Consider the following 13977-nt stretch of genomic DNA (forward strand, 5'->3'; position numbering starts at 1 on the left):
CTGTACGCAGATACATTCGGTGTGAAGAATGCTATGTGCACAGCACTAGCGATTTTCTTCTAGAATATGTCGCCGCTCCCACATATCCCTTGTCAACCTGCTAACGAAAGAAAAAGCAATCATTAGCGCAAACGAAAGTCGTCAGAATGTGTAATTTGATCTGTATTCTATAACATAATGAAAAGAATTTAAACATCGAGCTGTTACTTACCCAAAACTAATTATTCACGCAGTCATCCCCTGTACGCATATAGTTTCGGTGTGAAGAATGCTATGTGCACAGCACTAGCTATTTTCTTCTAGAATATGTCGCCGCTCCCACATATCCCTTGTCAACCGGCTAACGAAAGAAAATGCAATCATTAGCGCAAACCAAAGTCACCAGAATGTGTAATTTGATCTGTATTCTATAACATACGGAAAAGAATTTAAACATCGAGCTGTTACTTACCCAAAAACTAATTATTCACGCAGTCATCCCCTGTACGCAGTTACATTCGGTGTGAAGAATGCTATGTGCACAGCACTAGCGATTTTCTTCTAGAATATGTCGCCGCTCCCACATATCCCTTGTCAACCTGCTAACGAAAGAAAATGCAATCATTAGCGCAAACCAAAGTCACCAGAATGTGTTTTGATCTGTATTCTATAACATAATGAAAAGAATTTAAACATCGAGCTGTTACTTACCCAAAAACTAATTATTCACGCAGTCATCCCCTGTACGCAGATACATTCGGTGTGAAGAATGCTATGTGCACAGCACTAGCGATTTTCTTCTAGAATATGTCGCCGCTCCCACATATACCTTGTCAACCTGCTAACGAAAGAAAATGCAATCATTAGCGCAAACCAAAGACACCAGAATGCGTAATTTGATCTGTATTCTATAACATAATGAAAAGAATTTAAACATCGAGCTGTTACTTACCCAAAAACTAATTATTCACGCAGTCATCCCCTGTACGCAGATACATTCGGTGTGAAGAATGCTATGTGCACAGCACTAGCGATTTTCTTCTAGAATATGTCGCCGCTCCCACATATCCCTTGTCAACCTGTTAACGAAAGAAAATGCAATCATTAGCGCAAACCAAAGTCACCAGAATGTGTAATTTGATATGTATTCTATAACATACGGAAAAGAATTTAAACATCGAGCTGTTACTTACCCAAAAACTAATTATTCACGCAGTCATCCCCTGTACGCAGATACATTCGGTGTGAAGAATGCTATGTGCACAGCACTAGCGATTTTCTTCTAGAATATGTCGCCGCTCCCACATATCCCTTGTCAACCTGCTAACGAAAGAAAAAGCAATCATTAGCGCAAACGAAAGTCGTCAGAATGTGTAATTTGATCTGTATTCTATAACATAATGAAAAGAATTTAAACATCGAGCTGTTACTTACCCAAAACTAATTATTCACGCAGTCATCCCCTGTACGCATATAGTTTCGGTGTGAAGAATGCTATGTGCACAGCACTAGCGATTTTCTTCTAGAATATGTCGCCGCTCCCACATATCCCTTGTCAACCTGCTAACGAAAGAAATTCAATCATTAGCGCAAACCAAAGTCACCAGAATGTGTAATTTGATGTGTATTCTATAACATACGGAAAAGAATTTAAACATCGAGCTGTTACTTACCCAAAAACTAATTATTCACGCAGTCATCCCCTGTACGCAGATACATTCGGTGTGAAGAATGCTATGTGCACAGCACTAGCGATTTTCTTCTAGAATATGTCGCCGCTCCCACATATCCCTTGTCAACCTGCTAACGAAAGAAAATGCAATCATTAGCGCAAACCAAAGTCACCAGAATGTGTTTTGATCTGTATTCTATAACATAATGAAAAGAATTTAAACATCGAGCTGTTACTTACCCAAAAACTAATTATTCACGCAGTCATCCCCTGTACGCAGATACATTCGGTGTGAAGAATGCTATGTGCACAGCACTAGCGATTTTCTTCTAGAATATGTCGCCGCTCCCACATATACCTTGTCAACCTGCTAACGAAAGAAAATGCAATCATTAGCGCAAACCAAAGTCACCAGAATGCGTAATTTGATCTGTATTCTATAACATAATGAAAGGAATTTAAACATCGAGCTGTTACTTACCCAAAAACTAATTATTCACGCAGTCATCCCCTGTACGCAGATACATTCGGTGTGAAGAATGCTATGTGCACAGCACTAGCGATTTTCTTCTAGAATATGTCGCCGCTCCCACATATCCCTTGTCAACCTGTTAACGAAAGAAAATGCAATCATTAGCGCAAACCAAAGTCACCAGAATGTGTAATTTGATCTGTATTCTATAACATACGGAAAAGAATTTAAACATCGAGCTGTTACTTACCCAAAAACTAATTATTCACGCAGTCATCCCCTGTACGCTGATACATTCGGTGTGAAGAATGCTATGTGCACAGCACTAGCGATTTTCTTCTAGAATATGTCGCCGCTCCCACATATCCCTTGTCAACCTGCTAACGAAAGAAAATGCAATCATTAGCGCAAACCAAAGTCACCAGAATGTGTAATTTGATCTGTATTCTATAACATACGGAAAAGAATTTTAACATCGAGCTGTTACTTACCCAAAAACTAATTATTCACGCAGTCATCCCCTGTACGCAGATACATTCGGTGTGAAGAATGCTATGTGCACAGCACTAGCGATTTTCTTCTAGAATATGTCGCCGCTCCCACATATCCCTTGTCAACCTGCTAACGAAAGAAAATGCAATCATTAGCGCAAACCAAAGTCACCAGAATGTGTAATTTGATCTGTATTCTATAACATACGTAAAAGAATTTAAACATCGAGCTGTTACTTACCCAAAAACTAATTATTCACGCAGTCATCCCCTGTACGCAGATACATTCGGTGTGAAGAATGCTATGTGCACAGCACTAGCGATTTTCTTCTAGAATATGTCGCCGCTCCCACATATCCCTTGTCAACCTGCTAACGAAAGAAAATGCAATCATTAGCGCAAACCAAAGTCACCAGAATGTGTAATTTGATCTGTATTCTACAACATACGGAAAAGAATTTGAACATCGAGCTGTTACTTACCCAAAAACTAATTATACACGCAGTCATCCCCTGTACGCAGATACATTCGGTGTGAAGAATGCTATGTGCACAGTACTAGCGATTTTCTTCTAGAATATGTCGCCGCTCCCACATATCCCTTGTCAACCTGCTAACGAAAGAAAATGCAATCATTAGCGCAAACCAAAGTCACCAGAATGTGTAATTTGTTCTGTATTCCATAACATACGGAAAAGAATTTAAACATCGAGCTGTTACTTACCCAAAAACTAATTATTCACGCAGTCATCCCCTGTACGCAGATACATTCGGTGTGAAGAATGCTATGTGCACAGCACTAGCGATTTTCTTCTAGAATATGTCGCCGCTCCCACATATCGCTTGTCAACCTGCTAACGAAAGAAAATGCAATCATTAGCGCAAACCAAAGTCACCAGAATGTGTAATTTGATCTGTATTCTATAACATAATGAAAAGAATTTAAACATCGAGCTGTTACTTACCCAAAAACTAATTATTCACGCAGTCATCCCCTGTACGCATATAGTTTCGGTGTGAAGAATGCTATGTGCACAGCACTAGCGATTTTCTTCTAGAATATGTCGCCGCTCCCACATATCCCTTGTCAACCTGCTAACGAAAGAAAATGCAATCATTAGCGCAAACCAAAGTCACCAGAATGTGTAATTTGATCTGTATTCTATAACATACGGAAAAGAATTTAAACATCGAGCTGTTACTTACCCAAAAACTAATTATTCACGCAGTCATCCCCTGTACGCAGATACATTCGGTGTGAAGAATGCTATGTGCACAGCACTAGCGATTTTCTTCTAGAATATGTCGCCGCTCCCACATATCCCTTGTCAACCTGCTAACGAAAGAAAATGCAATCATTAGCGCAAACCAAAGTCACCAGAATGTGTAATTTGATCTGTATTCTATAACATAATGAAAAGAATTTAAACATCGAGCTGTTGCTTACCCAAAAACTAATTATTCACGCAGTCATCCCCTGTACGCAGATACATTCGGTGTGAAGAATGCTATGTGCACAGCACTAGCGATTTTCTTCTAGAATATGTCGCCGCTCCCACATATACCTTGTCAACCTGCTAACGAAAGAAAATGCAATCATTAGCGCAAACCAAAGTCACCAGAATGTGTAATTTGATCTGTATTCTATAACATAATGAAAAGAATTTAAACATCGAGCTGTTACTTACCCAAAAACTAATTATTCACGCAGTCATCCCCTGTACGCAGATACATTCGGTGTGAAGAATGCTATGTGCACAGCACTAGCGATTTTCTTCTAGCATATGTCGCCGCTCCCACATATCCCTTGTCAACCTGCTAACGAAAGAAAATGCAATCATTAGCGCAAACCAAAGTCACCAGAATGTGTAATTTGATCTGTATTCTATAACATAATGAAAAGAATTTAAACATCGAGCTGTTACTTACCCAAAAACTAATTATTCACGCAGTCATCCCCTGTACGCAGATACATTGGGTGTGAAGAATGCTATGTGCACAGCACTAGCGATTTTCTTCTAGAATATGTCGCCGCCCCCACATATCCCTTGTCAACCTGCTAACGAAAGAAAATGCAATCATTAGCGCAAACCAAAGTCACCAGAATGTGTAATTTGATCTGTATTCTATAACATAATGAAAAGAATTTAAACATCGAGCTGTTACTTACCAAAAAACTAATTATTCACGCAGTCATCCCCTGTACGCAGATACATTCGGTGTGAAGAATGCTATGTGCACAGCACTAGCGATTTTCTTCTAGAATATGTCGCCGCTCCCACATATCCCTTGTCAACCTGCTAACGAAAGAAAATGCAATCATTAGCGCAAACCAAAGTCACCAGAATGTGTAATTTGATCTGTATTCTATAACATAATGAAAAGAATTTAAACATCGAGCTGTTACTTACCAAAAAACTAATTATTCACGCAGTCATCCCCTGTACGCAGATACATTCGGTGTGAAGAATGCTATGTGCACAGCACTAGCGATTTTCTTCTAGAATATGTCGCCGCTCCCACATATCCCTTGTCAACCTGCTAACGAAAGAAAATGCAATCATTAGCGCAAACCAAAGTCACCAGAATGTGTAATTTGTCTGTATTTTATAACATAATGAAAAGAATTTAAACATCGAGCTGTTACTTACCCAAAAACTAATTATTCACGCAGTCATCCCCTGTACGCAGATACATTCGGTGTGAAGAATGCTATGTGCACAGCACTAGCGATTTTCTTCTAGAATATGTCGCCGCTCCCACATATCCCTTGTCAACCTGCTAACGAAAGAAAATGCAATCATTAGCGCAAACCAAAGTCACCAGAATGTGTAATTTGATCTGTATTCTATAACATAATGAAGAGAATTTAAACATCAAGCTGTTACTTACCCAAAAACCAATTATTCACGCTGTCATCCCCTGTACGCAGATACATTCGGTGTGAAGAATGCTATGTGCACAGCACTAGCGATTTTCTTCTAGAATATGTCGCCGCTCCCACATATCCCTTGTCAACCTGCTAACGAAAGAAAATGCAATCATTAGCGCAAACCAAAGTCACCAGAATGTGTAATTTGATCTGTATTCTATAACATAATGAAAAGAATTTAAACATCGAGCTGTTACTTACCAAAAAACTAATTATTCACGCAGTCATCCCCTGTACGCAGATACATTCGGTGTGAAGAATGCTATGTGCACAGCACTAGCGATTTTCTTCTAGAATATGTCGCCGCTCCCACATATCCCTTGTCAACCTGCTAACGAAAGAAAATGCAATCATTAGCGCAAAGCAAAGTCACCAGAATGTGTAATTTGATCTGTATTCTATAACATACGGAAAAGAATTTAAACATCGAGCTGTTACTTACCCAAAAACTAATTATTCACGCAGTCATCCCCTGTACGCAGATACATTCGGTGTGAACAATGCTATGTGCACAGCACTAGCGATTTTCTTCTAGAATATGTCGCCGCTCCCACATATCCCTTGTCAACCTGTTAACGAAAGAAAATGCAATCATTAGCGCAAACCAAAGTCACCACAATGTGTAATTTGATCTGTATTCTATAACATACGGAAAAGAATTTAAACATCGAGCTGTTACTTACCCAAAAACTAATTATTCACGCAGTCATCCCCTGTACGCAGATACATTCGGTGTGAAGAATGCTATGTGCACAGCACTAGCGATTTTCTTCTAGAATATGTCGCCGCTCCCACATATCCCTTGTCAACCTGCTAACGAAAGAAAATGTAATCATTAGCGCAAACCAAAGTCACCAGAATGTGTAATTTGATCTGTATTCTATAACATACGGAAAAGAATTTAAACATCGAGCTGTTACTTACCCAAAAACTAATTATTCACGCAAGTCATCCCCTGTACCCAGATACATTCGGTGTGAAGAATGCTATGTGCACAGCACTAGCGATTTTCTTCTAGAATATGTCGCCGCTCCCACATATCCCTTGTCAACCTGCTAACGAAAGAAAATGCAATCATTAGCGCAAACCAAAGTCACCAGAATGTGTAATTTGATCTGTATTCTATAACATACGGAAAAGAATTTAAACATCGAGCTGTTACTTACCCAAAAACTAATTATTCACGCAGTCATCCCATGTACGCAGATACATTCGGTGTGAAGAATGCTATGTGCACAGCACTAGCGATTTTCTTCTAGAATATGTCGCCGCTAACACATATCCCTTGTCAACCTGCTAACGAAAGAAAATGCAATCATTAGCGCAAACCAAAGTCACCAGAATGTGTAATTTGATCTGTATTCTATAACATACGGAAAAGAATTTAAACATCGAGCTGTTACTTACCCAAAAACTAATTATTCACGCAGTCATCCCCTGTACGCAGATACATTCGGTGTGAAGAATGCTATGTGCACAGCACTAGCGATTTTCTTCTAGAATATGTCGCCGCTCCCACATATCCCTTGTCAACCTGCAAACGAAAGAAAATCCAATCATTAGCGCAATCCAAAGTCACCAGAATGTTTAATTCCATCTGTATTCTAAAGCATGATGAAAAAATTAAAACATCGAGGTGTTACTTACCAAAAAACTAATTATTCACGCAGTCATCCCCTGTACGCAGATACATTCGGTGTGAAGAATGCTATGTGCACAGCACTAGCGATTTTCTTCTAGAATATGTCGCCGCTCCCACATATACCTTGTCAACCTGCTAACGAAAGAAAATGCAATCATTAGCGCAAACCAAAGTCACCAGAATGCGTAATTTGATCTGTATTCTATAACATAATGAAAAGAATTTAAACATCGAGCTGTTACTTACCCAAAAACTAATTATTCACGCAGTCATCCCCTGTACGCAGATACATTCGGTGTGAAGAATGCTATGTGCACAGCACTAGCGATTTTCTTCTAGAATATGTCGCCGCTCCCACATATCCCTTGTCAACCTGTTAACGAAAGAAAATGCAATCATTAGCGCTAACCAAAGTCACCAGAATGTGTAATTTGATCTGTATTCTATAACATACGGAAAAGAATTTAAACATCGAGCTGTTACTTACCCAAAAACTAATTATTCACGCAGTCATCCCCTGTACGCTGATACATTCGGTGTGAAGAATGCTATGTGCACAGCACTAGCGATTTTCTTCTAGAATATGTCGCCGCTCCCACATATCCCTTGTCAACCTGCTAACTAAAGAAAATGCAATCATTAGCGCAAACCAAAGTCACCAGAATGTGTAATTTGATCTTTATTCTATAACATACGGAAAAGAATTTAAACATCGAGCTGTTACTTACCCAAAAACTAATTATTCACGCTGTCATCCCCTGTACGCAGATACATTCGGTGTGAAGAATGCTATGTGCACAGCACTAGCGATTTTCTTCTAGAATATGTCGCCGCTCCCACTTATCCCTTGTCAACCTGCTAACGAAAGAAAATGCAATCATTAGCGCAAACCAAAGTCACCAGAATGTGTAATTTGATCTGTATTCTGTAACATACGTAAAAGAATTTAAACATCGAGCTGTTACTTACCCAAAAACTAATTATTCACGCAGTCATCCCCTGTACGCAGATACATTCGGTGTGAAGAATGCTATGTGCACAGAACTAGCGATTTTCTTCTAGAATATGTCGCCGCTCCCACGTATCCCTTGTCAACCTGCTAACGAAAGAAAATGCAATCATTAGCGCAAACCAAAATCACCAGAATGTGTAATTTGATCTGTATTCTACAACATACGGAAAAGAATTTAAACATCGAGCTGTTACTTACCCAAAAACTAATTATTCACGCAGTCATCCCCTCTACGCAGATACATTCGGTGTGAAGAATGCTATGTGCACAGCACTAGCGATCTTCTTCTAGAATATGTCGCCGCTCCCACATATCCCTTGTCAACCTGCTAACGAAAGAAAATGCAATCATTAGCGCAAACCAAAGTCACCAGAATGTGTAATTTGTTCTGTATTCTATAACATACGGAAAAGAATTTAAACATCGAGCTGTTACTTACCCAAAAACTAATTATTCACGCAGTCATCCCCTGTACGCAGATACATTCGGTGTGAAGAATGCTATGTGCACAGCACTAGCGATTTTCTTCTAGAATATGTCGCCGCTCCCACATATCCCTTGTCAACCTGCTAACGAAAGAAAATGCAATCATTAGCGCAAACCAAAGTCACCAGAATGTGTAATTTGATCTGTATTCTATAACATACGGAAAAGAATTTAAACACCGAGCTGTTACTTACCCAAAAACTAATTATTCACGCAGTCATCCCCTGTACGCAGATACATTCGGTGTGAAGAATGCTATGTGCACAGCACTAGCGATTTTCTTCTAGAATATGTCGCCGCTCCCACATATCGCTTGTCAACCTGCTAACGAAAGAAAATGCAATCATTAGCGCAAACCAAAGTCACCAGAATGTGTAATTTGATCTGTATTCTATAACATACGGAAAAGAATTTAAACATCGAGCTGTTACTTACCCAAAAACTAATTATTCACGCAGTCATCCCCTGTACGCAGATACATTCGGTGTGAAGAATGCTATGTGCACAGCACTAGCGATTTTCTTCTAGAATATGTCGCCGCTCCCACATATCCCTTGTCAACCTGCTAACGAAAGAAAATGCAATCATTAGCGCAAACGAAAGTCACCAGAATGTGTAATTTGATCTGTATTCTATAACATAATGAAAAGAATTTAAACATCGAGCTGTTACTTACCCAAAAACTAATTATTCACGCAGTCATCCCCTGTACGCATATAGTTTCGGTGTGATGAATGCTATGTGCACAGCACTAGCGATTTTCTTCTAGAATATGTCGCCGCTCCCACATATCCCTTGTCAACCTGCTAACGAAAGAAAATGCAAACATTAGGGCAAACCAAAGTCACCAGAATGTGTAATTTGATCTCTATTCTATAACATAATGAAAAGAATTTAAACATCGAGCTGTTGCTTACCCAAAAACTAATTATTCACGCAGTCATCCCCTGTACGCAGATACATTCGGTGTGAAGAATGCTATGTGCACAGCACTAGCGATTTTCTTCTAGAATATGTCGCCGCTCCCACATATACCTTGTCAACCTGCTAACGAAAGAAAATGCAATCATTAGCGACAACCAAAGTCACCAGAATGTGTAATTTGATCTGTATTCTATAACATAATGAAAAGAATTTAAACATCGAGCTGTTACTTACCCAAAAACTAATTATTCACGCAGTCATCCCCTGTACGCAGATACATTCGGTGTGAAGAATGCTATGTGCACAGCACTAGCGATTTTCTTCTAGCATATGTCGCCGCTCCCACATATCCCTTGTCAACCTGCTAACGAAAGAAAATGCAATCATTAGCGCAAACCAAAGTCACCAGAATGTGTAATTTGATCTGTATTCTATAACATAATGAAAAGAATTTAAACATCGAGCTGTTACTTACCCAAAAACTAATTATTCACGCAGTCATCCCCTGTACGCAGATACATTCGGTGTGAAGAATGCTATGTGCACAGCACTAGCGATTTTCTTCTAGAATATGTCGCCGCTCCCACATATCCCTTGTCAACCTGCTAACGAAAGAAAATGCAATCATTAGCGCAAACCAAAGTCACCAGAATGTGTAATTTGATCTGTATTCTATAACATAATGAAAAGAATTTAAACATCGAGCTGTTACTTACCCAAAAACTAATTATTCACGCAGTCATCCCCTGTACGCAGATACATTCGGTGTGAAGAATGCTATGTGCACAGCACTAGCGATTTTCTTCTAGCATATGTCGCCGCTCCCACATATCCCTTGTCAACCTGCTAACGAAAGAAAATGCAATCATTAGCGCAAACCAAAGTCACCAGAATGTGTAATTTGATCTGTATTCTATAACATGCGGAAAAGAATTTAAACATCGAGCTGTTACTTACCCAAAAACTAATTATTCACGCAGTCATCCCCTGTACGCAGATACATTCGGTGTGAAGAATGCTATGTGCACAGCACTAGCGATTTTCTTCTAGAATATATCGCCGCTCCCACATATCCCTTGTCAACCTGCTAACGAAAGAAAATGCAATCATTAGCGCAAACCAAAGTCACCAGAATGTGTAATTTGATCTGTATTCTATAACATACGGAAAAGAATTTAAACATCGAGCTGTTACTTACCCAAAAACTAATTATTCACGCAGTCATCCCCTGTACGCAGATACATTCGGTGTGAAGAATGCTATGTGCACAGCACTAGCGATTTTCTTCTAGAATATGTCGCCGCTCCCACATATCCCTTGTCAACCTGCTAACGAAAGAAAAAGCAATCATTAGCGCAAACGAAAGTCGTCAGAATGTGTAATTTGATCTCTATTCTATAACATAATGAAAAGAATTTAAACATCGAGCTGTTACTTACCCAAAACTAATTATTCACGCAGTCATCCCCTGTACGCATATAGTTTCGGTGTGAAGAATGCAATGTGCACAGCACTAGCTATTTTCTTCTAGAATATGTCGCCGCTCCCACATATCCCTTGTCAACCTGCTAACGAAAGCAAATGTAATCATTAGCGCAAACCAAAGTCACCAGAATGTGTAATTTGATCTGTATTATATAACATAATGAAAAGAATTTAAACATCGAGCTGTTACTTACCGAAAAACTAATTATTCACGCAGTCATCCCCTGTACGCAGATACATTCGGTGTGAAGAATGCTATGTGCACAGCACTAGCGATTTTCTTCTAGAATATGTCGCCGCTCCCACATATCCCTTGTCAACCTGCTAACGAAAGAAAATGCAATCATTAGCGCAAACCAAAGTCACCAGAATGTGTAATTTGATCTGTATTCTATAACATACGGAAAAGAATTTAAACATCGAGCTGTTACTTACCCAAAAACTAATTATTCACGCAGTCATCCCCTGTACGCAGATACATTCGGTGTGAAGAATGCTATGTGCACAGCACTAGCGATTTTCTTCTAGAATATGTCGCCGCTCCCACATATCCCTTGTCAACCTGCTAACGAAAGAAAATGCAATCATTAGCGCAAACCAAAGTCACCAGAATGTGTAATTTGATCTGTATTCTATAACATGCGGAAAAGAATTTAAACATCGAGCTGTTACTTACCCAAAAACTAATTATTCACGCAGTCATCCCCTGTACGCAGATACATTCGGTGTGAAGAATGCTATGTGCACAGCACTAGCGATTTTCTTCTAGAATATGTCGCCGCTCCCACATATCCCTTGTCAACCTGCTAACGAAAGAAAATGCAATCATTAGCGCAAACCAAAGTCACCAGAATGTGTAATTTGATCTGTATTCTATAACATACGGAAAAGAATTTAAACATCGAGCTGTTACTTACCCAAAAACTAATTATTCACGCAGTCATCCCCTGTACGCAGATACATTCGGTGTGAAGAATGCTATGTGCACAGCACTAGCGATTTTCTTCTAGAATATGTCGCCGCTCCCACATATCCCTTGTCAACCTGCTAACGAAAGAAAATGCAATCATTAGCGCAAACCAAAGTCACCAGAATGTGTAATTTGATCTGTATTCCATAACATAATGAAAAGAATTTAAACATCGAGCTGTTACTTACCCAAAAACTAATTATTCACGCAGTCATCCCCTGTACGCAGATACATTCGGTGTGAAGAATGCTATGTGCACAGCACTAGCGATTTTCTTCTAGAATATGTCGCCGCTCCCACATATCCCTTGTCAACCTGCTAACGAAAGAAAATGCAATCATTAGCGCAAACCAAAGTCACCAGAATGTGTAATTTGATCTGTATTCTATAACATAATGAAAATAATTTAAACATCGAGCTGTTACTTACCAAAAAACTAATTATTCACGCAGTCATCCCCTGTACGCAGATACATTCGGTGTGAAGAATGCTATGTGCACAGCACTAGCGATTTTCTTCTAGAATATGTCGCCGCTCCCACATATCCCTTGTCAACCTGCTAACGAAAGAAAATGCAATCATTAGCGCAAACCAAAGTCACCAGAATGTGTAATTTGATCTGTATTCTATAACATAATGAAAAGAATTTTAACATCGAGCTGTTACTTACCAAAAAACTAATTATTCACGCAGTCATCCCCTGCACGCATATAGTTTCGGTGTGAAGAATGCTATGTGCACAGCACTAGCGATTTTCTTCTAGAATATGTCGCCGCTCCCACATATCCCTTGTCAACCTGCTAACGAAAGAAAATGCAATCATTAGCGCAAACCAAAGTCACCAGAATGTGTAATTTGATCTGTATTTTATAACATAATGAAAAGAATTTAAACATCGAGCTGTTACTTACCCAAAAACTAATTATTCACGCAGTCATCCCCTGTACGCAGATACATTGGGTGTGAAGAATGCTATGTGCACAGCACTAGCGATTTTCTTCTAGAATATGTCGCCGCTCCCACATATCCCTTGTCAACCTGCTAACGAAAGAAAATGCAATCATTAGCGCAAACCAAAGTCACCAGAATGTGTAATTTGATCTGTATTCTATAACATAATGAAAAGAATTTAAACATCGAGCTGTTACTTACCCAAAAACTAATTATTCACGCAGTCATCCCCTGTACGCAGATACATTCGGTGTGAAGAATGCTATGTGCACAGCACTAGCGATTTTCTTCTAGAATATGTCGCCGCTCCCACATATCCCTTGTCAACCTGCTAAAGAAAGAAAATGCAATCATTAGCGCAAACCAAAGTCACCAGAATGTGTAATTTGATCTGTATTCTATAACATAATGAAAAGAATTTAAACATCTAGCTGTTACTTACCCAAAAACTAATTATTCACGCAGTCATCCCCTGTACGCAGTTACATTGGGTGTGAAGAATGCTATGTGCACAGCACTAGCGATTTTTTTCTAGAATATGTCGCCGCTCCCACACATATCTAGTGAACCTGCAAACGAAAGAAAATGCAATCATTAGCGCATTCCAAAGTCACCAGAATGTTTAATTCCATCTGTATTCTAAAGCATGATGAAAAGAATTTAAACATCGAGCTGTTACTTACCCAAAAACTAATTATTCACGCAGTCATCCCCTGTACGCAGATACATTCGGTGTGAAGAATGCTATGTGCACAGCACTAGCGATTTTCTTCTAGAATATGTCGCCGCTCCCACATATCCCTTGTCAACCTGCTAACGAAAGAAAATGCAATCATTAGCGCAAACCAAAGTCACCAGAATGTGTAATTTGATCTGTATTCTATAACATACGGAAAAGAATTTAAACATCGAGCTGTTACTTACCCAAAAACTAATTATTCACGCAGTCATCCCCTGTACGC

General features: G+C 39.3%; 1 protein-coding gene across 1 annotated transcript; it reads left to right on the top strand.

The window, feature by feature from the left end:
* Positions 1-8252: 8252 nt before the first annotated feature.
* On the top strand, positions 8253-13068 carry LOC124545510. Its single transcript, XM_047124457.1, has 17 exons — positions 8253-8268; positions 8372-8446; positions 8613-8687; positions 9095-9169; positions 9336-9410; positions 9577-9651; positions 9818-9892; positions 10059-10133; positions 10300-10374; positions 10541-10615; positions 10782-10856; positions 11263-11337; positions 11504-11578; positions 11745-11819; positions 11986-12060; positions 12227-12301; positions 12950-13068. The coding sequence occupies exons 1-17, from the start codon at positions 8253-8255 to the stop codon at positions 13066-13068; spliced, it is 1260 nt and encodes a 419-aa protein (XP_046980413.1).
* The last annotated feature ends 909 nt before the right edge of the window (positions 13069-13977 follow it).

The sequence above is a fragment of the Schistocerca americana genome, chromosome 8 (assembly GCF_021461395.2).
Source record: "Schistocerca americana isolate TAMUIC-IGC-003095 chromosome 8, iqSchAmer2.1, whole genome shotgun sequence".
NCBI lineage: Eukaryota > Metazoa > Arthropoda > Insecta > Orthoptera > Acrididae > Schistocerca > Schistocerca americana.